Raw genomic sequence first — 27,864 nt, forward strand, 5'->3', positions numbered from 1 at the left:
CCATTCAGGATCCTGGGAAAGCTGGGTTGCGGCGATTGAGCCCGTCAGTGCCACGTTACACTGACAAGCTTCTCCCTGGAATTTAGCTCTTATAAGAGCTGTTGGTTGTCTTCTCCTTCCTATCGTAGCCTGTCCCTGCCTACCCAGAATCTAAGCCCTAGCTAACTGGACGGAAACCTCCGTCCCCGGTGAATTGCAAGCTCAGAATGACGCGAACCTGGGCGGCGCTGTTCTTTTAAATTAGAGGTCACATGTTTTCGGCAGCCAATGGGTTTTTCCTACTTTTTTCAACGTCACCGGTGTCGTAGTTCCTGTCCCACCTACCCTGCGCTGTTATTGGAGCAAAAAAGGCGCCAGGGAAGGTGGGAGGGGAATCGAGTAATGGCGCACTTTACCACGCGGTGTTCGATTCGATTCGAACATGCCGAACAGCCTAATATCCGATCGAACATGAGTTCGATAGAACACTGTTCGCTCATCTCTACTAACTATACATGTGGCTTACTTCCAGCCACACAAACAAAACTGGAGCAATATAGTCTCACCAGACTCAGGGTTGCAGGACAGAACCATACACCTCCTTTCACCTCATGGAACTGTCATGAACTGCAGGCTCTGAAGCTTTTTATGGGTCAGTAATGAGCCAAGGATCTACATCTGGGCTGAGGCCTACTCTAGATTCACCCTGGACCACACATACGTCAGAAACATGGGGCTGATTTATCTGGACTCCAGCATTTTGCCTGTTACCTTCTCACAGTACCTACAAATGTGTCCACTCCCAGCTTGAATTTGGTCATATCTTATGAAACAAATGGAATATAATATTATGAAATACTAGTAAAACTCTTGGCAGGCTGTAGTTCTCAACTTCTGCTAGGCCAACTGTGGACGTGTATCGGGTAGACATTTTGTGACAAAGTATCACAAAATCGTGTTTTTTAGTGGTCATTTTGGGACCACTTTTGACCACTGATTTCTGTACTATCCAAAAGAAAAGGTAAAAAAATGAGACACTTTTGTATAATGTAGGATGATGATGATGATGATGAATTATCATTATTAGCGTTATTATATTCCTGTTCTTTGTAATGAAGCACTTACCACTTCTTCATGTTTGCACTTCCTCACATTTATGCCATTTATCTGCAATTGAAACATATTCTCTGTTATTGCTGTCTGCCATGATGTATAACCATTGGAAATATAGCACAAGTTATGACTTACTTGCAGAATAGCATCTCCGATGAAGAGAAGACCAGAAAGCTCAGCTGTAACCAAGAGAAAAAAATACTGATGAATAAGCAACAAAGACAAATACATGAATACTGCCATCTTAAATAATTGATTGGTGAAAATAATAAGAAAAGCAGTTTTTTTTGCTCTAGAATTGTACTTTAAAGCATTTTTCATGCTGATAATTCCAAATTTAAGATACGGAAACTCATTTTGCAGGCTGCCAAAAGTAGAGGGCCTGGGAAGAAAACATTAATCCTCTTAAGTCTCCTATGGGCAGTCGTCGGAGTCACAGGCTTGGTAATTTTGGTATTTCGCAGATTGCATTTTCTTGATTAGCAATGAGAAGGAAGCATCTATCTGCCACAGTGGTATCATTCAATTTGCCTCTAATTCTTCCCCAAGTAATAATTTATTTTTTCATTATCCAGTCATCACACAGAGATTGAAAAGCTTTGTAATGACTCCCAGACTTTTAGAAGAACCGTGTATACTTTGTGCATCAAGGCAAAAAACCCACATGGAAAAATAATTTCTTAGATAAATGAAAAGGACGTGTGCACGCGGCTTATTTACATATTTGTGGATGTGCGGCTCTCCGGGCATGCTATTTGTAATCCACCACCATAGGTTTCTTCTTCTTGGCTTTATATACAAAGGTTATTAGCATTATCATTGTGGGAACTGGTGCATGTGGGGAATGTTAGCCAGGTACCATGCAGTTAAAGTGACATACTGTACTTATACAAGGCTATGGTGTCAAAGCACTAAGTATACGGTTCAGGAATGGAAATCCCGAGAATTACAGTATAGCTTAATTACTTCCATGCTGGGCTTCCCGCCGATTAGAAGGATGTATATTATTGACTGCACACTAATGTTATGAGTGACATCTACAGTATGGTAACCCTCTGGGGGCTTATAGTAGTATAAATGTCCTGGCCAAAGATAAGTATGAGCCTTACATCTAATTTCCACTGTATTTAATTATGGTGTGTCTATAGGCACTATATATTAATGTATATAGTGAGATGGATCAGATTTACCATGATAATGCGCATGGATAAGAATTCTAATTCTTTATTTATAACCTTTTTAGACCATAAGTATAAAACGGTATACAAGCATAGGTAAAGACGCAGGGCCCTCCACGCAGGAAGGGCCAAGAATAAGAGGTGGGTGGGCTCAAATCAGCAAGTGTGCCCATATAAGGGAAGCGTGATAAAGTAAAAATTAAAATGAAAGGAGAGGAGACTCCCATTGCCCCCACCCGAGGACAAAGGCAGTCCATGGGTAGCCACTAAGTTGAGAGTAGAAGGATTGTAAGCACCACTGTGCCACCTTCATATCATTCTGTTCTCTTATTTGGCTTGGTGCTGTATGGTTCTCCCTACTGTTGAGACCTGCTTGGGATTTTTGTAAGACTGCCACTTATCACTTCAAGAGTGAAAGGTTGTTTCTGATCTCTCTTAAAATATGCAATATTTTAGTTACATTCTGATAAACCAATACTTTATACAAGTCATTCTATAAGTATAAGTGTCTGGTGTGATAAATACGTTTCAAGTGGTTGAAACCTTGAAGGATTAATGGGGTTTTCTGCAGATAAATCACTCCCTCCCTGCTATCACTGCTATTGTCCTAAGTGCTTATTTTCATTGCAGCAGCTGCATAAGGCATTGGGAGCTGCAGATCAGTTATAGATTCACTACTTTACTTCAGACTACACTTTGGTGGAAAATGCACCAAACTGTGGCAGATCTTGGAGCACCTCAGTGCATCTTGGCCGGGGGTGTAACTACCGGGATAGTAGGGACCAGAACATTAGGGGGACGGCGGGCTCCTGATGTGTTTTTTTATTTTTTTTTAATTTTTTTAAATAGGCTGTTTCCTGCCAGAGTAACTCCAGCAGGTAACGGGCCCTATTTACTTGCCGATCCTTGCTCCTGCCTTCGCTACTCCTTCTGTGGCTGTAAACAGAACTGGGGATTGGTAAGTAAGGTTGCAGGTCTGCAAACCCCCCGCACACTGCTATCATTATACTCTGGGGTCTTTTCAGATCCCAGAGAATAATGATCATTGGGCCAAGGGAGGTGAAGAAACACAAAAAACACTGTTACTTACCTCTCCTGTGTTCTGACAGGCTTTGGGTCTGTTTGGTGATGTCATGACATCACATGGCCCAGGCCAACATCATTATGCGTTGCAACACCAGCCTGAGTTGGGTGATGTCTGGTCCAACATTGAAAAGATCTGCGGGGAGTGTGCTGGAGCCAGGGAGAGGTAAGTAACAGATTTGTTTATGTATGTATCCTCCCCTGGGTTTCCCATCATTATATTCTGGTGGCTGATAACCACCTAGCGTATAATAATTGTTCATGGGTGGTCTACAATGGTGCATAATACTGAGTGCAGGGGCCACTATGTGGCATAATACTGTGTGCAGGGTCCACTATGGGGCTTAATATTGTGTGCATGGGCCACTATTGGGTATAATAGTGTGTGCAGGGGCTACTATGGGGCATAATAGTGCATGTGTAGGGGCACTATGGGCTATAATAGTGTGTGCAGGAATGCGATTTGTGTGGGGGGGGGGGTAAGGAAGTTAGGGGGGGCCCATGTCAAATGTTCTCCTTGGGGCCCCATTATTCCTAGTTACGCCACTAAACTTGGCATTATTTGGGGCATCCTGGCCCATTTTATCATATATGGATTATAACAGTTATTACTATATGTAAATGTGAGCTATTTTTGGAAAATAAGTGTAAAAGTTATATAATTGTGTGATCTTTTACATACTACCACTAATGGTGTCTTATAGGGTTTTAATGAAAATTATGGAAGGAAAAAAAAATTTGCTTTAAGGATTTACGTTTACAAACCTCTAAAGGTTTAAGAAATAGAGCACAATATGATGGACTTAAAAAGAACAAGTAAAAATTGTTTCTAAATAAGGAGAAGTAAACATAGTAAGCATATGGAGCTACCTAATGTGTCACTTAGAATAGATGGTAAGCTATTCTTCTGGGAAAGGTCATTTGTAATTCAGAAGGATAAAGCTTTAGAGAAAATAACCATTGTACTGGTTAAAGAAGCTGTAACTCCGAATGTGCGCAAGCATGAAAGCAGAAAACCTATAGCAGCCTAATCCTACATATTTATAGCTCTTATTAGCACTCAGCGAGGTCCTAAGGTTCAGAAAATCCCAATTCTGGTAACTTGTTAAAAGTGAATGGGAGAACATTGTAAGCAGAGAACACCAGTAAGCAATAGAAGTTTAGAGGGAAGATGTAGTTTACACTTGGAGATGTTATTTTTGGACCATATACCTACATCTATCTATCTGGCTATATCTATTTATTTATCTGGAATCTTGATGTTATATGTTACATTGATTCTTCTACCTCTAAGGATAACTAATACCTTAGAACAATCCCAAATTACATAGCTTAGTGGGAGTCACCTTTCAGTATGTGCTGTGAACAATCCCGTCCCTGCTGTATGATTAACAATAGTAAAGCACATGGCGGCGCATATGTCACACTATGGGGCCACATGGTGGCTCAGTGGTTAGCACTGCAGCCTTGCAGCGCTGGAGTCCTGGTGTTCAAATCCTGCCAAGGGCAAAAAACCATCTGCAAGGAGTTTGTATGTTCTCCCCGTGTTTGCATGGATTTCCATCCCATATTCCAAAAAGACATACTGATAGGGAAAAAATGTACATTGTGAGCTCTGTGTGGGGCTCACAATCTACATTTAAAAAAAAAAAAGTCACACTATGCACATCTAGCCTGCTGTGTGCAATCATTTTCACTTAGGGGGCATTCACACTAGTGTCGGTGTCCGACATGTAGGATTTAGCTGTCTGCTTGAAAAATCAGACATCTTTGTAAACGGACACTTAAGGACACATGGACAGTACAGGACACTGCATTTAAAATAATGCAAATTGTAACGGACACAGCTATTATCCGATGCTAAAAGCTTGTGTGGACATTAGCATCGGACACTAGCTGTCGGACACCAACCCTAGTGTGAACCTAGCTTTAGACAGCTTGCTTTTATACCCCTTTTCAGCTCTGAAGGGTATACTGTTTCCTTACTTCTACCTTACTGGTGAGATGGTGGTCACTGCACCACCATAGAGAACACTCTGTGAGCTATACCTCAACACTGATGTGAATATAAAGCTTAACTTTTACTAAGGGGGTGTTCATACTACCATTGGTGACCAGTAGTGACCGTAAGTTATTGTCCATTACAAGATTTTAGCAACGGACACTCGAACCATCAGAAATCCGTTAAAATTTCCATTCATTTCAATGGGATTTTATCTTGTATCCGTTAGTGTTTGTTTGTGTCCGTTTACACCCAATTTGTCAAAAGTCCATTTTTTTCCCCAGCAGACAAAAAAATCCTACATGCAGGACTTGTGTCCATTTGAAATAATGGATTCTTGGCGGATGGCAAGGGTCCGTTATTTATTTGATATTTAAGTCTATGGGCAACAGACTTATAACGGACAGTAACTGATAGCAATAAATGGTTCTGATAGGCCACAGCAAGGGAGTCTATTTTGAGGACAAAGGTCCAATCGTGACATGTGCCAGTCCCTGATAATCCCTTATTCATGGTGGTCCTGCACCCTATACAAGGGCAGAATCACAAAAGTTCCTCTTAAGTTTTCCCTGGTTGTCACTATGTGTTTTATGGGACTTCTTTCCAAAAATTGTGGTTACAATGAAAGTCAAGAAACCGACTCATATCCATAAATAACATTGTTACTCATTATTGCCATTATATGAATTACAGTTTGTTTGTTTTTTCTATTCCTAATTTTCCGTTCTCTTTGTGCTGGTGGGTGCATACTAGTTGTTTAAATGTATATCGAACACACACAGAAAGAAGAGGAGAATCTGCTCATGTAAGACTCTAGCAAACATATCAGAACTTGGGCTAAGACCAAATAAGAAAAACTTTCTATATATTTCAAATAGTCTCTGTATGTATCTTTGTCTTTCTTCCTCTCCTAGTAAATAACCACAGAATTCTGAATTCTGTAAGTTACGAATATTGATACCATTGGACAAAATAACTTTAGATTTTTTTAAACTTTTTGTCATTATTCCATTTGAAACTTTTACAACTTTCTTTGTAATGATAAACCTCTCCCAATACTGGGATAGAAACTCTTCATGCAAATGATGTAGCCTAGTCCCTTGCTCGAATCTTAACAATCTATTAGATATACGGCAGCTTCATTAATATACCCACATTTACAAGCTGTGTAAGCATCCCATAAGTGGATTAAGGTACTGTACCTCTTTGCTCTTTGGATATCTTGGATATTACAACTGGAATATTATGTTCAGCTCCTCCCTAAATGCAAAAAAATTGTAGTTAACTATTACAACATATCAACATGTTTCAAAACCATAAAATGTAATAATGTTTTTTGCTTACATTCTCAAACAAAACTGTAAAATATGTAGATGCAACAAACTATCTTGACACTTAAGGTGTTAAATGCATTGGGATAGATGTATTAATGCCCAGGCATAAATTCAACTTTAGTTACCGCTACAATATCTACAGTATGTATCAGTTTCCCAAGAAACTCATTATTTAGCAAATGGACAGGTGTATTTATACTGCTGTAAGACGGCATGACACCCATGTGACTAGTCTAGATCTAGATTTAGATTCTAGAAAATAAGATGACATAGGTCATGAAATTTCATAAATTTAATACAGTAGTTTAGAGGTTTGGGGATACACAGGGAGGCAATTCTATACTTAGGGGAAGGATCGTAGTAAAATAGAAAGTCGATAGCAATATGTTATACAGTATATTAATATGACAAACATAGATGTGCATCAAAAGTTATAACAAGACATACAGTAAATAGCTATATGGATATGTAACAGTGAGTAGACTGACTATCAGAATCGCACAAATTGCATTGCAATCCTAACTGTATAATATTAGAAAATGTAAAGATGTTTACAGGGTGTAGACCTTATAGCAAAATTAAAAATGAGGCCATTTGTTGCAGCTAGCTCATGCCATCACACCTCAGCAGTCTGGTTAGGAAAGATTGGAGCTTTTTTTTTTTTTTTTTTTTTTTTTTTTTTTACTTCCCATTCTTCATGATGGTTTACTGGTATGAAGACGTTAGTATGTACTAAAAGCCAAAAAATTACAATCATAACTTGCAAAATTGAAAAAATTGCTGAAAAAAAAATCCATATTTTAATGAGCTGTCCTGGAATTTACAGACTGTTGGCAACCCTGCTTTATAGTATACCCTTGAACCAGATGAAACATAGACCTATATAGTTCCATTTCCACCATCAATATAAGTGCAAGACCAAGACAAATTGAATCTAACAGTGATGTATGCATGACAGAAAATCAGTAAAATAAAAGAATTGTAGAATAGAGGGCACAAAGAATAATGGAATATTCTATCTCAATAGCAAGAAAGCATTCAGAGCATATCTGCACATCAGTTTAGGTGTCAAGTGGGTGGTCCTACTCAGGGACTCATACAGGGATTCTGGCTATCACTAAATAGAACTGCTTATTTAACACTTTTTGATTCAAGTGGAGGATTTTGCTTATTTAACACCTAAGATCAGGATGAGCAGAGATTTAGATGATTAAATCACAAGTTATATAATTCTCTTCCCACAAAGCTGTATATAACTTTTCTGAGTTCATTCTGTAAATTACACTTACTTGATTCTATTTAAAGCAGTGGTCCCCAACCTTTTTTCCACCAGGGACCAGTTTCAGCAAGACAATTTTTCTATGGCCTGGTGGGGGCGGGAAGGGGTGTGGATGGGGTGGGGTTAAGCATGGGGGTGTAGATTAGAATCATGTACATATGAAAACACAAGAGAAAGTGCAAATTAAATAATTTTTACTACATCTACTGATCACGGACGACACTGCAGGTTATGAAGATGGCTACTGATGACAGACATTGTTATGAAGATGGCTACTGATGACAGACATTGTTATGAAGATGGCTACTGATGAAGGATATCACTCCTAATGCTGCTATTAACTTCACTACAGCCTCGCTACAGCTACATTACACGTCACAGGGACAAGTGACATGTAACGTACAGTAGTTGCCCAAAGTTTGGTAGGCAAGTGCAGGGTGGAGCCAAGACCCGCTGCATGTCCTGCATAGTACTAGAATTCCGGACATACAGCGGGTCCCGGCTCAACCCCAGACTTTGCTCACCTTATGCCGATGAGCAACAACCAAGCGTCAGTGTTGTGGATCCGGCAGGTGGGTCCTGGCTCAACCCCGGGCACTCACCGGCAGCTGCTGACTCCTCGCTGCTGGTATGCGGACCAGTGCAACATGCCCCACGACCCGTTACTGGTCCACGGACTGGTGGTTGGGGACCCCAGATTTAAAGGATATACAGAAACTGCTTGTCATGATAAGACAACCGCTTTAACTACATGCCCATCATAGAGAAGGAATCATTGCTTAGGACTGAGGTGTTTTCGAACGGATTTTCAAGTCCAATTTGAATACAAAAATCTAGTGAAGATGACACATCCCTTTGACATTGTTAATTCTATTATAATCCTATAATTGTTCAAATGATCTAAAATGATTTCCCTTTAAGTAAGAATATTATGTCATCATTAAAATAAGATAAAAGGAAGACAAAGATGATAAAAACTAAATAAATAAAAGTGTAACTTCCAATTGTCTACCACTGGCAGTAAATGCTTCATTGCCTTTTAGGCAGTCAGAGCGAAGATTTAAATCCTCAAGAGCATGATTTAAAGAAATACAATAATGGAAACGTAATGATGTACAAGTGCAAACGGATAAAGCCATAAGAAACCTGACCATGTAGAAAGAGTCTGGATAACAAAATAAATAAGATGGCTGACAGCGTATTATGTCCTAATTAATAAGTGAACTACTTACTGATAAGACTAAATAAAGTAGCGCAATACTTTCCAGACAGATACATTGTTACATGAAGGAATCATATCTGTCATAGGCAAGAGTGTGATAGCAATAGAAAACAGTATATGTGGTGGAAAAAATGGCCCGAGGTTATTAAAAAGAAAAATTACACAAAAAATAAATAAAGCCTTTATTTGATCAAATGAATACATTAGAATTACTCTTTATTTTCATCTGTTTTATTCTAGTGGAATTAAAAGGAGATATAGCCAGTGGTTCTAAGCTGCAACTATCAAGCCACCTTATAAAAGTTACTCAAATAGGAGCCATATTGTATAGCTACTATATTATGAGTATTTTCCATATTCTTTCCCAGGCTCCTACCTGAACTATATAACCAACAAAAATCTCTTCCATTTGCAGAAAAAAACAGCAAGAAGATTCCCCTAAACAAAATCCTGTATGCCTATACAGAACCCATGCTTACCCATCAAATAACATAATTCACAACAGTAAATATATTAAATACACAATTGTTATAATTGTTTGCATGCATTTTATTTTATCTATGTGTGGCACAAATGTATGCAATGTAGTACGGATTACCTTATTGGATTATATATGAATGCATATAATTGATACATAAACTGACTATGCACTGAATTGTAAGAACATATTGTGAGAAGGTGGCAGGCAGAGTGCTGGAGTCCTGATATATCATCCCCAGGTTTCTGACCTATGTGTGGTCCAGGACAGGATTTGAGTAGGCCTCAGCCCAGGTGTAGGCTTGTTACTGGGTCATAAAAGGCTGCAGAGCCAGCACTTCAGTGCAGATCCTGGGAGCGAGAGGTGGTGCCTGGGTCTTTCCTGACACACAGAGTCTGGTGAGACTGTATAGTATTTTGTTTACTTATGTGGTTGGTAGTAAGCCACACGTACGTTTAGTACTTTATTGTTTAGTTAGAGCTCGGACGAGCAGGGTTTTGTTTGCCATTCTTTTGCCTGAAGGTAAGGCTGTTTTTTCTAAATAAACCTGTTTTCTACAGATTTTGTGTCCGTCTCCGACTGGTTGGGTCCGCGCAATTGCTGCTACTGAGCTACCTTCCCCACGATGTGAACACTACTTACATATGCAATTGCTGCGAGATATGAAATAATTAGGCTGTCTGAATGACACTGTGGCCTTCACCTCTTATGATGTTTTTATGTAATTTTAGCCTTTCCTTTTTTATTAATAAAATTGTGTATTTAATATATTTACTGTTGTGAATTATCCTATTGGAATTAATCTATGTGACTACTAGTTAGGTCTCTGTGATCAAAATATAAAAAAAAGTGATGTACTGTGATTCACAGATGCGTGTACTAGATGAGGATGTCTTTGCATAAATCATATGTTTTTTGTCAATGAACTTAGGATATATAATATAGTTCTTTTTCACGGTACAACTTAAAAGAACCGAGGATAATACACAATCTGTAACTTCTGCAATCATCAAATAACGCTGTATCACTAAGCAAATGTCACCATCCTTCTTTTCTTAGCAAATATATACCATTTTGTGTAAATTCTAAGTAAGGGAAGATATCCTAGTTTAAAATTTTAACAATAATTCAGAATTATTATTTAACTTTAAGGTCTATAAAATCAAAGTCAATTGATACAAATTAATCAATAAGTTGGACGTTACCCAAAATAGTATACTTAAAAAAAATAAAACTCTTGCTGATAAACCATATGGCTATGAAAGCGGAAAGATGAAAAGGTCTGATGATTAAAAAAAAAAAAAAAATGGCTTGGACCTTACAGTCTGAAATAGTCTAATCACTAAGGCTGTATTCAAAGATTTGTAAATCACGACTGTGTGCTTGTCTGTATTCTCCACGGAAAGTACATGTTAGCATTGATTTCAATGGTTGTATGTAGATACCAATTTTATTCCATGGACCAACATTATTTTGGTCCATTTTAAGAACAAAACATGCACATTGAAGTCTATGGATCAGTAAGTCACGAGAAGCATACAGAAGCCATCCATGTGCTGTTTTTTACTGATCAATAAAATTCAAAATTTGGCAATTTGTTGAAATGATTGGTCTGTTTTTCAGGCATATAAAAGACAATGGAACAATTTGGGCACTAGATAAAAGATCAAACGCCTGTGCTGGGCCTCTAGTTGCTTATCTATACAAGAAATGGACTCTGGACCCTTTCTTAAGAGTCGGTTTCTGTACCTTGCTCCTCACCTTAGGTTATGTTCAAACGGTGGAAAAAAAAAAAATCATTTCCTGCCATGGTATTCGGCTGCGGTCTAGCTGTGATGGAATGCTGATGCAAGGTATTGGTATTCCATCATGGCTTTCTTCTTCTGATTAGGCCCAGATGAGTGGACCTAGTCCTCAGGAAGAATCAAGTCGTGAAATCTGCAGCAAGATTTAGCAAGACGCTTATTTTTCAGCTGGAGGAATCTACCCCCATAGCCATAGGTATGTGATCATACCCTTATTCTATAGTCTGTAGTTATTTGACCCTGGTTTCCTTCAGTATTCCGAATTTTGTTGCCTTATGTTTGCCTCTCCAGTCTTGCCCTGGAAGCTTTGTGCTGCATCAATTATGTGATTACTGATTGACCTTTTGGTTTTGACCCATGTCTCCATATGACTACTCCATGACTCCTCCTCCACAGAGGATCCTTTAGACTCCCCTGCAGATGTCTGTCAGCATCACCCTCATTACAGTTCCAAGCTTTCACTTTTTAAAGGTACACCTACCTAACACAACTTCTTAAAGAAAGACTGGTGGGAACCATGGAACAGCTAATGTGGAAGGAGGAAGATGTGCAAGATTTGGTATATAAATATAGAGATTTTTCAGTGGTATACAGCTCATATCAAGCTTTCTAAAACTGTCAGAAAACCTTGTTTAATCCCAGATAATTATTTCCATGGATATGTCTTCATTTCTTGTAAATATATATCTAGCGTAAGAAAAACAAATCACACCATATTAAGGTCACCGCGGAGCAACCACAAATCAAGTAAGCAATGTTTCTCAAACTGACCACTACACTCACAAATTGATGTTCTTGGCTTGCTGTGTAGAAGCACTACGACATATTTTCAGGTTGACATGCACAGCTACTTTATTTATAGCACACTGCACGTTAACAGGCGTGCACCACCTATATGTGTTCCAAATTGTATTCTACTACTACTGACATATTATTATTGATTACATATAATACGGACATATTTGTATCTGTTTTTATTTTCTGATAGGATATCTTCTTTTCTATCTGTTTAGGGAGTGGTTATCCTGCTTGAGCTACTATTAACAGTATTCAGAAATAAGCTTTACTCTCGGAGTGCTGGCAATGTCACTCTGCGATGAGCACCCTATACCATATCTTTTGGGAATGCCTTTTAATTCTGTGCTTTGGGATGGGGGTCAAGTCACTGACAGATGCTCTCTTTATCCAGGGAGTCCCTCTGGTCCCTCTGGAACCATTTACATACCAGCATAACTAGGAATGGCTGGACACCAAGGCAAACATTCGACATGCCCCCCCCCCCCCCCCTTCACCACCACGCTAGATTAGCCACTGCTCCTAGACACCTAGGTAAGGAAAAGTTCAGGCTGTTCCTCTGCTTTTGTACCACAGCACGGATGCTTATTGCTAAACATTGGAGGTCTGTATCCCCCTCTTGAACCATGAACTTCTCTCCAAAATGAAGGATGTTTGCAGTCTTGAATTTCTGACTGCAAGCCTTCATACACTGTGGACAAATTCCAGTCCATCTGGACCCCCTGGGATACATATTGTATCTTAAATGGCTTCTGACCATGGCTTTCCCCTCCCTCTTTTCTATCTCATTCTCTCTTTGTCTTCTGACATTCATTGCATATTGTTATTGTTTACAACTTATGCTCTACTAGCTACGTATTACTCGGAAATGTGGCCTCACTCCATTTGTTGTATTGGTTTCTTTTGTTATTTCTTATATAAAATCTTTCAATAAAAATTAACAGTTTATAAAAAAGAAAAGCTTTACTTTAAGCCGCTATATAAAGGAACCTGTAGGACATCTAGGTGAAAGAGTCCTAAGCATGCTCTATCATCTGTACAGAGGTCATTTAAAGAGGACCTTTCATCAGATTGGGCACAGGCAGTTCCATATACTGCTGGAAAGCTGACAGTGCGCTGAATTCAGTGTACTGTTGACTTTCCCGATCTGTGCCCTGGGTAAAGCGCTATCGGTCCCGGTACCGTAGCACTTTACAGTCAGAAGGGCGTTCCTGACACTCTGTCAGTAATGTCCTTCTGCCCAGCAGCGCCTATCGCGCTGTACTGTGTGAGCGGGGAGGAACGCCCCCTCCCTTCCTGATAATACTCGTCTATGGACGAGCACTGTGAGCAGAGGGAGGGGGTGTTCCTCCCTGCTCACACTGTGCAGCGCAATAGGCGCTGCTGGGCAGAAGGAGGTTCCTGACAGAGTGTTAGGAACGCCCTTCTGACTGTAAAGTGCTACGGTACCGGGACCGATAGCGCTTTACCCAGGGCACAGATCGGGAAAGTCGACAGTACACTGAATTCAGCATACTGTCAGCTTTCCAGCAGTATATGGAACTGCCTGTGCCCAATCTGATGAAAGGTCCTCTTTAAATGGAGGGGAGTAAGTGAGCGGAGACCATTGCATATAAATCACTACATGAAGGAACCTGTAGGACAGGGGTCCTCAAACTGCGGCCCGAGGGCCACATGTGGCCCGCCAAGCACTTCTGTCTGGCTCCGCCGACAACGCCGGCAGGCGTGCATTTATAATGAAGCTCCTGGGGAGCTCGGGCCAGGCCATGGAGCGCACTTCACTTTATCTATTGGAGGGCACCACTGCCGATATCTGTGCGACCTGCTCTGCCTCCGGCCCACTGTTTAAAAAGTTTGAGGGCCCCTGCTGTAGGACATCTAGCACCACTATTTTTATTACTATGAGCAAATACAATAGTCTAAATTCAGTAATGCATGGGCACACATTACACTTTACATTATACCTATCACATTAATTGATTTAATTAATAATAATATTTTTTTTAATATAGCGACAACATATTCTGTAGCATTTTAAAAATCAGGGGACACAGACAATATGACACAGACAATCTGACCAAACAGATGTGATTTTAGGGCATTTTTAAAGCTGCTCTTGTTGGGTATTAATCAGATTGTCTGTGGTAAAGCATTCCAGAGCATCGGTGCAACTCGAGAAAAGTCTTGGAGATGGAAGAGAGATGTTTGGATAAAGTAGGATGCAAGTCTAAGGTCATTGGCAGAAGGGAGAGGACAGTTAGGGTAGTATACAGTAACAAGCGAGGAGGGCTCAGTACTATGGATGAAATTGTCGTTGTGATAATTTTATATTCTATTCTGTGATGGATGAGCAACCAATATATCGAATGACACAAGGTAGATGTGTCTGTGTACCGGTTTGACAGAAGGATGAGTCTGGGGTCCGCATTCAAGACAGATTGTAGAGGGGAGAGTTTAGTAAGAGGAAGAACAATTAGAAGATAATTGCAATAATGAAGACCAGAGAAAATCAGAGCAACAATGAGAGTTTTTGATGTTGCCATGGTTACAAAAGGGCAAATTCTACAGTTGCTTTTGAGGTGATGGTGGCAAGAGCATGCAAATGTCTAAATATGTGGGGTAAAGGTGAGATCTGAGTCAAATACAAGCCCCAGACAACAGATATGCTGCCTCAGTGGAATAGTAAGGCCACAGACAGAAATGGAGATATCAGGGTTAGGTCAGTTAGTAAATGGAGGGAACACAAGACGTTCAGTTTTTGAAAAATTTAATTTCAGATAAAGAGAAGACATGATGTTAGAGACAGCAGAGAGAATGACTGATGTTCTGTAGTAGCGCAGGGGTGATATCACAGGATGAAGTATATAGTTGGGTATCATCAGCATAAAGATGGTAAATCTGCTGATGGTTTGTCAAATTAGGGCTGTGTACAGAGAGAAGAGGATGGGCCCTAGGATCAAGCTTTGAAGAACCCCAATCACAAGAGGCAGAGAAGAACCAATAGCACCAGCAAATTATACACTAAATGTGCGGTCAGAAATATAAGATGAAAACCAAGTGAGCGGGGTGTGCCTGAGGCCAATAGATTGGAGCATAGTGATGAGGAGTTGGTGGTCTACAGTGTCAAATGGCACTGTTAGATTCAGTAGAAGTAGTGAAAAACTCCCTTTAGATTTAACCATCAAGAGATCGTTGGAGACTTTTGTTTTAATTAGAGTTTTAATACATTTTATACAATCAGTTCTTAATTAACTTATTCTATTTTAAGTTAATTAATTGAAAATAAAAACAAGCCAGCGATTAACATTTTGGGCCAAGAACCATATGTTTTGTTCATAGAAATGTAATTTTTATTAATGTTCTATACATGTCTATGTCATTTCTGTATAATTTTACTTTATTTCATGCTCATTAATAGAAATGGAAAACAACCTGCAAAAGTAACAATCTATTGGACCAGGAACCATATGTTTGGTTCCTATTGATGAAATATAAATGAATATAAACATCCCTCATCTTAAATCCATCTTTTATGACAATCTATGCAGGAATGTAAATTGACAACTCCAATAGGAGTTGTGCATGTTGCATCATAAAGGATATAGTCATACAACACAAAACATCCAGCATGCAATAGAATGTTCTTTTTTTACATTGCTAACAAATTTAAAGATATCACTGAATCCTTTCCAAAAGCTAAACTAGTACAGAATGGGAAGCTTGTTATTGGTATGGTTGACTAGCAGAACGTCCACTTTACTTTTAGCCAGCAGAGCTGACTCACAGTGTCCCAAAAATAGAACAGTAGGCTTGGAAATTAGAGATCTGGTAAAATGACATAAAACCAGAGGTGTAACTTCAGAGGGTGCAGTCGCATCGGGGCCCAGGAGCCTTAGGGGGCCCATAAGCACTGACATTAGTATTGAGATTGCAGATCCATCTGGCCCATAAGCCAAGGAGACCCACAGATTACCCATAACCATCACTATCAAGAATTCGCTGTAGGGATGAGGTAGGGGGCCCCGAAGAAAGATTGCACTGGGGCCCACAAGACTTTTAGAGAAAGGGTTTAATAAAGCAGATACAACTAACACTTCCTTGGCCTGCTCATTCACCAGAATTATCACCAAGCAAGCATTTATGAGGTCAGCAGGGATGATAGGTTCAAAAACCTATAAGTGTGCAGGACATAGAGACCCAAATGGTGGGCAAAATGTGCCGCAGGATACCATGCAGAACCTGTACCATGCCCAACCATTACTTATCTTGTATCAAGGCTAGAGGTGGCCCAACAATATACTAGAGCCAGTTTCTACTACCCAGTTTTCCCAATAAACGTTTTCTTTTATTCCAATATTGTAATCACTTACATACTGTATATCATTATGTTGAAAATAAAAAAAAATTTCATTCCATTCCTAAACCTTTCTTGGTGATACAATTTTTTTTCTTTTTTTTGTTGTCAAAGAATATACTAATAAATATGTTGCTGCTATTTTATCAACCAAACTATGAATTCTGTTGTATGGCACGAATATTGTTAGTTCCCTATGGATGCCTATTAGAGATGAGCGAGTACTATTCGAAACGGCCATTTCGAATAGTACGCACCCATAGGAATGAATGGAAGCGGCCATTTATTCCTATGGGTGCATGCTATTCAAAACGGGAGTTTCAAATAGTACTCGCTCATCTCTAATGCCTATGCATGGAAACATTGTGAATATTAGTTAATGTTACTGTGTTACATAAGCTTATCTACGAAAGTTTGGGCATTACATATTTATTGCAAGTAGGCTCATCTTATTCAATCAAACAGAAAAAAATACCTGTTATTGGATTCTAAGAAATTGCTGTAAGAGAATGCTATTTTTGTTGAATCAAACTAAGTTGCTATGTAAGCATTTATGAATATTTCAGTTTTTAGTTAAAATGAATGTAAAATACATGTTCTCATTATAGCTACATTGCATAGATACGAACTGTGTGGGCTTGATAACAAAATTGCTAATTAGAACGCATGTAATTTTCCTTCTTTGATCAAAGATGCTTCATAAAGATCTATTGTCTGCATATATTAGTGAAGGCAAAGGTGTACGATAATGAAGACGTCTAATGACATGGGAAAAATATGTGTGCTGTTTAAAATTAAAGGAAAATTAAGAATCAAGGATCATTTCCCCTGTTCACAGCAAATTAGTTCAAAGTTGCAAATTATCTGTGATTTTTGCTTTGATTACACGTAACAAAAAATAATTAAGTGTAGCAAATATTATACCTGGGAAAAAATATTCCATAAGAATTACAGGAAACCTGAACCTATTTATATCTGGAATGAATACAAGTATGAATACAGCATGTTTAGAATGGCATTGGCTTTACAGTGACTCACAAGCTTGCTTTGCTGGAAATAATTTGGGTCTTGATATCTAGATGATGGGTGAAATATTCATACTGTACCTTTATGCTGAGTCCAAATCCCCCTACAGTTTGTCTTCGTATTGCTACTGTTCTTTCCTAGAATCAGAAATTGATACATATTCTATTAATCAGTTTAAACAAAATAATATACATAGAAATACATATCATTTAAAGAAACACTCTTTCTGAAAGATCATTCCTCAATAGTAATAGTTGTCTACTCACAGTGATCACAGTGTGACTTCTTTTTTCCAGCATGGATTGCTGTGCAAACAAAAGTTCTCTCTCTGCTGCCAGCATATACTATTGAGAATTATCACGTAACCTCAGATTCATTGTAGTCCCTTCTCAGTGTCCTTCTGTCCAACCTTTTCTGAGAAAAGCTCCCTTAACCCTCCTCTGCCTCTCACATATACTGCTCCCCATAGCCCCTTCTCATATCTACTATCAATAGTTTACACCTCTTATACAGTCAGGTCACTATTCTCCCATTACCTACCCCAATGTTATCAGCAACAGATTGTGCAGAATTCAGGACGAATGGCAAAATTATCCTCAAAGACTAAGGCTGGTCTTACATGACCGTAATGCTTTTATGGTGTGCAAGTTGCTGATCAGCAACACTAGTTGCTGATCATCAACATAGACTCCGCAGATGCCCGTAAACTGCCGCAGTGCCGTGAATTACGGCCATTATGGACATGTTCTATAAAGTGCAGACCTCGGTTGCGGCCCGGCACACCACGGATAAAATATCCGGTGGTGTAAGAGGCCACATTGAATATAATGTGTCCGCAATTGAAAACCCTCAATTGCGGACCATTTGCGGTCTTAAACTACGGTCGTGTAAGACCAGCCTAAGGTTCTGGCAGGTATATAGATACCTAATCTAAACTAGCCATGAGTTCGGTCACATTCATTGCTTCCCTTATTCATGGTAGATGTGCAGTACACGTGTCCTTGTGCACCAGGCAGGCTTCACAGCAGTACTGCACATGCTCAGAGGGTAGGTGCAGTAGCAAGTGTAAGAGAACTCAGGGCCACACAAGATTAGGAATACTCTGCCCAGTCGATCAGAGGAGGGAGGGTGAGGGTGCCATCGAACAGTGAGTGGCATATATCTTGGGAGTAACAGTTCCAAAGAGTTCATAGGTCTATTGACAAAAATAGAAATATCAGCAACACATTCACAAAGGGAACCTACCCTTGAGACTGAGTTGTTATGCTGGGTTCTAGTGACAAACTCTTTCAGGTCACCAAATTCCCACCAATCTGTTATCCAGGATGGAGGCAAGTTAACAATGATGTTCATCTATATTCTTGCCAATATAGCATAACAAAGAAAGAGCACATTGTAAATCGGCAAACAGTATAGATTAATGGCCTGTAAGTAAGACCTAAGGCTGAGGCCCCATATTGCGGAAACGCAGCTTTTTTTGTTGCAGATTTTGTTGTTTTTTTTGTTTTTTTGAGCCAAAGCCAGGAGTGGATGGAGCACAAGGTAGAAGTATGAGTTCTTTTTATAGAGTTCCCATTCCTTTTGTAGCCATTCTTGGCTTTGGCTCAAAAAACCACAGCAAAATCTGCAACAAAAAAGTTGGGCCTTAACCTCAAAGGGTTTTTTGGGTACTGAGGTACTTATCACCTGTACTTAGGATGGGTCATCAACATCAGTTCAGATGGGGCCCTACACCGTGATTGAAAGGGGTGCAGCTTTTAGACAAGTTATTTGATCTCTTCACTGTTTACCAAGCACAGCACTGTACATTATATAGTGACTGAGCTAGGTCTTGCAGTTCAGTCCTATTCACATAAATAGGTCTTGTTCCAGTAATGTCATGTGATCAATGACATGATGTCACTGGTATAAGAAGAGGAAATGGCGTTCCATAGATATCTCGAGCCTGATGAGTTCATAATATATAATATTATAATATAGACCATTTTATGAGTCTCATTAAGTGTGAGAGATCTATTGAATTAGACTTGTATTGTGAATTTTATGTCCGATCTTCTTTAAAGGCACTAATGGTTTTACAATTATTTTACAGCATTCTTGAAATAAGACATTGAGGACATCACATTGTAGATGTGTGCTGTAGAAGCAGGAGCATACAAAAAAAATTGAACTGCAAAACCAAAGTCGATGACGCCATCCAAGTTAGGGTATAGTTTTATAACCAGAGTCTGGTTGAGCTCTAGTTTACATCTGCGTTTGGTATTCCGTTCGGGGAGTCCACTTGAGGACCCCCGAACGGAACACCAAACACATCAAAAAGCGGTGAGCAAGGAAAGCACACGGACCCCATAGACTATAATGAGGTCCATGTGTTTTCTGCACAGTGTCTGCACGAATCATGCGGAGAAGGAAAGTAGTGCTTGAAGTACGGACACTGAAATCAAACTGACCCCATTATAGTCTATGGGGTCCGTTTGTTTTCACTGCTCTCCACTTTTTAATGCATTCGGTATTCTGTTCGGGGGGTTCCCAAGTGGACTTCCGCAAACGGAATACAGAACACAGAAGTGAACCCGGCCTTACACAGTAAAAGCACCAAAACATATCTTCCTTCTCATTTTACTATCCTTAAACAAAAGGCTACGATGCTTATCGCCATTGCTCTCCAGCCAATTGCCATTGCCTGTCTACCAGTTTCTTTGCTCCCCTTTGTGTCATGGAATAGGTGATAGGTGTGGGCCAAGTGTGGCCTGAGCTCTATATCCATTCTGATATTTATAGGATAGGTACATTGGAAGAGTCTCATCTGCCCAATTGACCATGTACACGAGAACTTAGATCCTCGCTGACCACAAGAATGTGGATTCATTGTACCCCTTTCTAGGTGGAACTGAGATCCCAGAATCATGCTGTTACTCTGTTTAACTCTACAGGGCTGTAAAAGATAGTCAAGTGCTGTACTCAGCTTTCTTTTGGCAGCCCCATAGAAGTATATGGAGTGGCATCTGTGTGACCATTTCTCCATTTAGATCAATGAGTAAGGAATGAAAACATTCCTTAAGCTCAAACAAGTGAAGAAGGTCTTTTAGAGGGTATGTAAGAGGATGGTTACATGACTATTTACTAATGTCATGAACTGTATGATACATAATAATCAAGAAATCAATACTTGCTCTGTATACCGAATTCTGAATATGAATTGAAATTGTCAGGTTGTTGCTCAGTGTTAAAAGCTTCAGAGATGAAGGATTATAATAGAAAAGTGACCTTTGCATTTAACAGCAAACCATTTAAAATGCCTTGAGAGGTGGAGGTGTCAAGCTGAAGGGAATAAGAAATCGAAAAGGCTTGGAAGGAAATGGAAAGTTCAGAGAGATGTCACAGCTAAATGCCACTTAGTGCTTAGAAACAGTCCATAGACACGTTAAATATTGCAACGTGGCCGGGACATTAACAACATGGCAGGGAAGGTGTTAACTAAAAGTGTCGCACGACAAAAGGCATGGAGCGAAAGAGGACCGTGTTAAAAGACAATGCACACAAAGCCGATTTTGTTGTCTGCTTGTTGTAATAGAAGAATCCATTAAAGCATCGCTCTCGCTATGCCAGAAAAATTACGATAGTGCAAGGCTTGGCAAAATAATTGTTTATCGCGGTCGTTCCCTCCTCACAGACGTCTATATATTTCAGCACAGTTGTTGTTGCTAATATTGGTTACTATTTTGCTTCTGGTCTGGACAGATCAAAAAACTAAAGATGTTATCTGAAGGCATCTATAAGCTGCTGTTGATGGACCTGTTATTAATAATATGAATTGTTTGTATTTATATGGCGGCAATATATTGCATGACTTTGTGTTGTGTTCTGTGCACAATGATGTACTGTTATGAGCGAGCACCACCTGCTGCCAGACTCCCTGCCACATAAATACATCTTATTAGTAACTCGATTAGACTGTTTGGATTATTAACCTACCGCACAATGGTATTAGTATATTAACAATGAGCCTCAGAGTATGATTTACTTATGTAATAAACCCAAGACACAAAGAACGAGGATCCAGGAGAACATCCGCACACCAAGTACACAACTAAATACTTTATCACATCTTGAAGAACAATCCATTGACCTCACATATATTTTCATTATGTAACAGTCGCTGACAGCACATCAGATATTTATCAAGAAAATACTGGTAATGGTGCTCAGAAAAGCGGATTTTGCGGTGCACTTGAGATATAGGCATTGTACATTTGATTTATGATGGAGTGTGACATCTTTACTTTATTAGGCGGTATTATGTGGTTACTTATTACTTTTATAATTCGATCCCTGTAAGTCCTCTGTAGACTGAGCCTAAGGCCATACAGCCCATACTTCCTATTGATTAATCTTGAAAGTAAATGCCAACAAATGATACAATCTTCTGAGGTTCCAAGATTTATCTGTTGCAAGAAATAAAATATGTATCTTATAAATCACTGTTTATTTTCTATTGACATGTGAAAATGCAACCTTGCGCAGAAAGCAGTGAAAGATTCATGGTATTTTCTGTCATTTAACATAGATGAAATAAGTAGATTGTAAGTTAAAGCGATTGTCTGAGATTTCATGTATTTTTAGGGAGACAGCGCCACTCTATAGTCTGTGGTTTGGGTATAGTACTGCAGGTCACCCTTGCTATTCCAAAGTCCATGGATATGTATAGGGCTATTCTGGACATCAAGAAAAAATAACTATATTTGAAGGTAATCAGGAAAATTACATCTTCTTACCCCATTTTTTGTTTTTGTTTTGATGATTTCAATAATATTTCCGTGTTTGTAGCTATATATAAAAATCAATTGTAAAATTTTTCTTTTTTCAGCTGAGCTGAAAACTTTACACTCCTGTCAAGGTCTATTATTGCTGCAGCCACTATTCATATAAACCTTGTAGCAGCGATGATGGACAGCTCAAAGAGAATGGAGAGAAGGATACAGGTAAGTATAAACGCATTATTATTGTTTAACCTTCCCATGCTATTAATGTTATAATTCTGGACAATCCCTTTAAAGGGATCCCATCATTGGATACCATTTTTTTCTGACTAACATGTAGGAATAGCCTTAAGAAAGGCTATTCTTCTCCTACCTTTAGATGTCTTCTCCGTGCCGCCGTTCGGTAGAAATCCAGGTTTTCTTCAGTATGCAAATGAGTTCTCTCGCAGCACTGGGGGAGGGGGAGGGCACCAATCTCCAGTGCCACCTCTATCTTCTTCTGGAACGCCCTCTCCCTCTGTCTTCTTCCATCCTCGGTTTCAATCTTCAAGGCTTCATGCTTCGGGCCTCAGCCTGAGCCGACTGCGCATGCCCGGGCCACCAAAAGATGGCCGCTTATACAGTAAGCTGGTTTAAGTGGCCACTTTGTTGTGGCCGCTTACATAGTAAGCTGGTGTAAGCGGCCATTTTGTTGCGGCCATGGGCATGTGCAGTCGGCTCTGCCCAAGGCCTAAAAGATTGAAACCCAGGACAGAAGAAGACACGGAGAGGGCGTTCCAGAAGATAAAGGCGGGCTTGGAGATTTCTCTCACAGCATTGGGGATGCCCCAACTGCCGTTTGAGCGCTGAGGACCGCCCCCTCTGCTGCGAGAGAACTAATCTGCATACCGAAGAAAACCCGGATTTCTACCGAACGGCAGCCCGGAGAAGACACCTAAAGGTGGGAGAAGAATAGACTATTCCTACGCGTTAGTCAGAAAAAAAGGATATCCAATGATAGGATCCCTTTAAGCAATGCAGTAACCTTTGCTATATATCTTTTCCATTGCAATTCACTATATCAGATATCACTTTCTTGGTTTGGCACCTTTTACTGTATATGTGCCACATAAAAAGAGTTACAGTGTCATATATACCCTCCATAGATTTATCTGCTTTAGGAAATACATTGCTTTTCATTTCACACAGTATTGAATTAGATTAAAGTAAAACATTAAAATGTAACTTTCCCAAAATGCTCTATTTTGCAATTGGCTGGAATTTAGACACATGTAGTCATAAAAGATTAGCGCTTCCTCTTTACACTGTCAGTTAAAACTTTCGGCCACAGGTGTTACAGCGGAACAGAACACAGATGGTACAGTCACTATATATTTGTTCTGGTGTTGGACAGAGTAAAGCTATCTAAAAACGCAATCCAAGTCAGTATGATCGGGAGCGGCAATGATAAAACAAATAACATTTGCTAATGAGTAAATGTCATTTTCTAATGATTCTCCAAGTTATTTACTTACTCCGGAGTAGAAAGGTTCACCAGACACACAAATAACATCCTGCTCTTGAATCATCAATATGTCTTTGGCTAAGTGGAGTCGAACTTTGAAAGGCTCTTGACTACCATCTTGCAGCAAACAAATTCCTGTCTTTGCCTTCAAAGAAAAGAAAACAACATTTATTTTTGGCTAATAAAAGTTGTATTAATTAGCTTTAATATTGAGATAATGTCATAAGAATATACAGGCGAGATCACATTCTGCTATGTAGATAATGTTTAATATAATCTATATACAATGATGGATGTAAAGGAGGGGAAATTACTAACCCTTCTATGCCAGTTTAATGGTGTAAATGTGGAGCCACTTTGGCATACAGCCCCTTCTTGTGCCAATGAAGCTCCACATTGTTCCATCTTGACCACGTTCACAACAATTTATGAACGAGGTTGAAGCAGGGTGAATGAATTAAGACTGACATACCGAACACCGATCTTATTAAATGTCCCCAATGTCACTGATGTCATCTATAGTGTACGTATAGATGTAGCAATCACCAAACAACATTTGTGTTGTGGAGTTGACCATTCACTTTGCATTAAAATGGAGCATTATGCAAATTACAGTGTACCATAGTGTAAATTAAATGTATATTTGGTGCAACAAACTTTCATTTGGTGCTTGCTACATCTGTTTCTAGAATACATATAGAAGCCAACTAATAGGATGTACATAGTAACCTGGTTTGTAAGGCTGAAAAAAGACATCTGTCTAGTCAGTTCATCCTGCAATATTGATCCAGAGGAAGGTAAAGCCCCCATGAGGTTGAAGCCAATTTTCTTCATTTTAGGGTCAAATTCCTTCCCAAGTCCTATCTGGCAATCAGAATAAACCCTTCAGCCCGGGTCACATCTACATTCGAGCTATTTCATTCTTCTCTCCGCATGGAAAATGCAGAGAGAAAAGTCTTGCAAGCTGCACTTTTCTCTCCACACTTTTTGTGCGGATACAAGCGGAAACAACACAGTCCGCATTATAGTCTATGGAGTCCGCGGGTTTCCTAAGGTAACTGCTTTTTTATAAGGATTAGGTTTCCATTTGGAGGATCCCCAAGCAGACACCTATGCGTACATGTGAACCAGGCCTATGATCTTCATCCCAAAACTATAAGTCTAATAATGACAACTATTTCCTTTAATATTTCTGCTCTTAATAAAGGCATTCAGCTAAATTCCTTATGGCAACTGTCTCTGGCAGAGAGTTCTCCAGTCTCACTGCTCTTACAGTAAAGAACCATCTTCTATGTCTGTGCAGAAACCTTCTATCCTCTAAATGAAGATGATACCTCATTGTTTCCATAACAGTCTTGGATATGAAGAGATCCTGAAAGAGATCTCTGTACTGAACTTTTATATATTAATACATACGGTTGTTTTTAGGTTGACTTTTTTCCAAAATTAAATACCCTAGTTTGTTTAATCCTTCTGGGTACTGTAGTCCACTCATTCCACTTAGCTCTTTGTATTCCGCAATATTAGACAAGGTGTACACAATATTCCACAATATTAGACAAGGCGTACACGTTATTCCACAATATTAGACAAGGTGTACACAGTATTCCACAATATTAAACAATGTGTACACAGTAATCCACACTATTAGACAAGGTGTACACAGTATTTCACAATATTAGACAAGGTGTACACAATATTAGACAAGGCGTACACGTTATTCCACAATATTAGACAAGGCGTACACAGTATTCCACAATATTAGACAAGGTGTACACAGTATTCCACAATATTAGACAAGGTGTACACAATATTCCACAATATTAGACAAGGTGTACACAGTATTCCACAATATTAGACAAGGTGTACACAGTATTCCACAATATTAGACAAGGTGTACACAGTATTCCACAATATTAGACAAGGTGTACACAATAATCCACAATATTAGACAAGGTGTACACAGTATTCCACAATATTAGATAAGGCATACACAGTATTCCACAATATTAGACAAGGTATACATGATATTCCATGTGCCATCTGACATATATGAGTATTATTCATTGCACACACAAGTGCTTGCTATTGGTTGCTGTGTTATCTATCCCTTACTGTCTATATTGGGATGTATACTCACAGTAGAACATTTGTACGTGTGCAGTATTAGGTTCAAGGCACATGGTCATTTTCTGTCACTGCTCAGTTCTGTCTTGACAGGGGAATAAACAGAAGATGGATATTCTCATAAAGCTAATTTATCTCTCTGAACATTGTGCCAGTGCAATGAGGATCTAACAGAGACAGATGTCAGTGTAGGATGGAAGAAAGCTTGACAATGGTCTATTTTCTCTCCATCAAACATTTGTCTTTCCTGGTACCAGTGTGTGCAAGCAGTTATTCCATCGAGAGCAATGTATTTTTACGGTTTTCTTTACTTCCCCTTGTCAAGAAAAATATCAAAATGAAATCTTTTCTTCACTAACATTTTGAAATATTTTTCAAATAATAATAATAATAATGATTATTATTTTTGATACCAGACAACCTGTCATTACATTTCCTTGTCCCAACCCTGTTATCCAAAAAGATTTTTATAATAAGGCTAATATAGTTGAGTAGAATACTGGGAAAAATGTCTTAAGCAAAATACTGTATGTCAGAAGTTTGACTTAATTTCCTCCCAAAACATGCTTTGTATTGCATTTATTATCCACCTCTACGGCGCAGGCGTGGGAGCTGTGAAGTAGAGGTGGATCATGGGCTGCGGAGCACAGAACAGCGCTGGGACAAGAGCGCGCACCGACAGTCAGAAAACAGGGAGGAGCCATCCCACAGGAGGAAGACTGGAAGGAGGAGAGGTAAGTATAATGGGGTGGATTGGGGGGGGGGGGGAGGAGTAGTGGTGATGTTCCGTCTATGGAAATGGGAAATAGATCATCACCAGATAACCAGAATATGTCCCTGGGTAGTCACATGACTACCACAGGGAAATGGGTACATATACATTTTTGATATATAATGTTATTTAGAAAGTAGACGGGGGAGGGTGTTTAGATTAGCGTAGCGCTTTAATTCTATCCCGGACAACCCCTTTAAAGGAGTTGTCAAGTTTCAGCAGAAAAATATTATTGTATGTGCAATGAAAAGTTATACACGTTTACAATATGCTTTCTGTATGAGATTCTTTTAGTTTTTACATCTCTGCTTGTTGTCATTCTTTGCTCCAATTGATAAAAATCAGTCCATGGTCATGTGAGGGGCAAATAAGTGCAAAAATGCAAAGAGCTATTCTCCAACAGGGGTCAGAAGCAGAAATCCCTCCAACAGCAAGAGAGAGGGGCGGAGAGCCCCAAATACACCCTAATAACCCTATATGCAAATAAATAAGCAGCAATAAAGTCAATAATGAATATAAAGGAGCAGACCAGGCAAAACATTAATATACCAAACCGATATTACACAGCCCCCCGTATATCACGTATATCAGGATGTTATTCCGGGTCTGTTCATTGCTACTACATTATTGGCTTCATTGCTGCTTATCTGCTCTTTGTATTGGAGGGACAGGCTGTATCTGAGGCACCTCTGACCTTCTTTTGCTTTTCAGATGGGGGAGGGTGTTCTGCTCCACTGTTGGGGATTTTTCTATGCATTTGCATATCATCTTGTAGGGTTTCCGAACTTATTTTGGGCTATAGACATAACCAATCTGACAGGTTTATTATAAGATATTGCTGAAATCTATACCAGTTCCTCACCCATACAACCTCATGAAATATGCCATAATTATTAAGAGGAAGATTGATCGCACCAATTGACTAAGGCTGATGTAGGAATTGCCAGTCTTAATAAATCCTCCCATGGTTTATAAAGTGGATCCAGAATTCCAGGTAAGTAGACCACATTATATTGTTATATATTAGCGACACAATCATGGAGTGACAAACAG

At 39.3% G+C, this 27,864-nt stretch overlaps 1 protein-coding gene across 1 annotated transcript in view; it reads right to left on the reverse strand.

Annotated features, from left to right (window-relative positions):
• The window catches only part of SNTG1 (syntrophin gamma 1), a 440,267-nt gene that overhangs the window by 114,190 nt on the left and 298,213 nt on the right, over nucleotides 1-27,864 (reverse strand). The window contains exons 5-9 of the mRNA XM_075270573.1: nucleotides 23,923-24,057; nucleotides 17,729-17,785; nucleotides 6,558-6,615; nucleotides 1,228-1,271; nucleotides 1,105-1,146 (exon numbers count right to left, since the gene is read on the reverse strand). Coding sequence (XP_075126674.1) covers nucleotides 1,105-1,146; nucleotides 1,228-1,271; nucleotides 6,558-6,615; nucleotides 17,729-17,785; nucleotides 23,923-24,057 — 336 coding nt within the window. The remainder of the gene's footprint in view (nucleotides 1-1,104; nucleotides 1,147-1,227; nucleotides 1,272-6,557; nucleotides 6,616-17,728; nucleotides 17,786-23,922; nucleotides 24,058-27,864) is intronic.

The sequence above is a fragment of the Leptodactylus fuscus genome, chromosome 4 (assembly GCF_031893055.1).
Source record: "Leptodactylus fuscus isolate aLepFus1 chromosome 4, aLepFus1.hap2, whole genome shotgun sequence".
In the NCBI taxonomy this organism is placed as follows: domain Eukaryota; kingdom Metazoa; phylum Chordata; class Amphibia; order Anura; family Leptodactylidae; genus Leptodactylus; species Leptodactylus fuscus.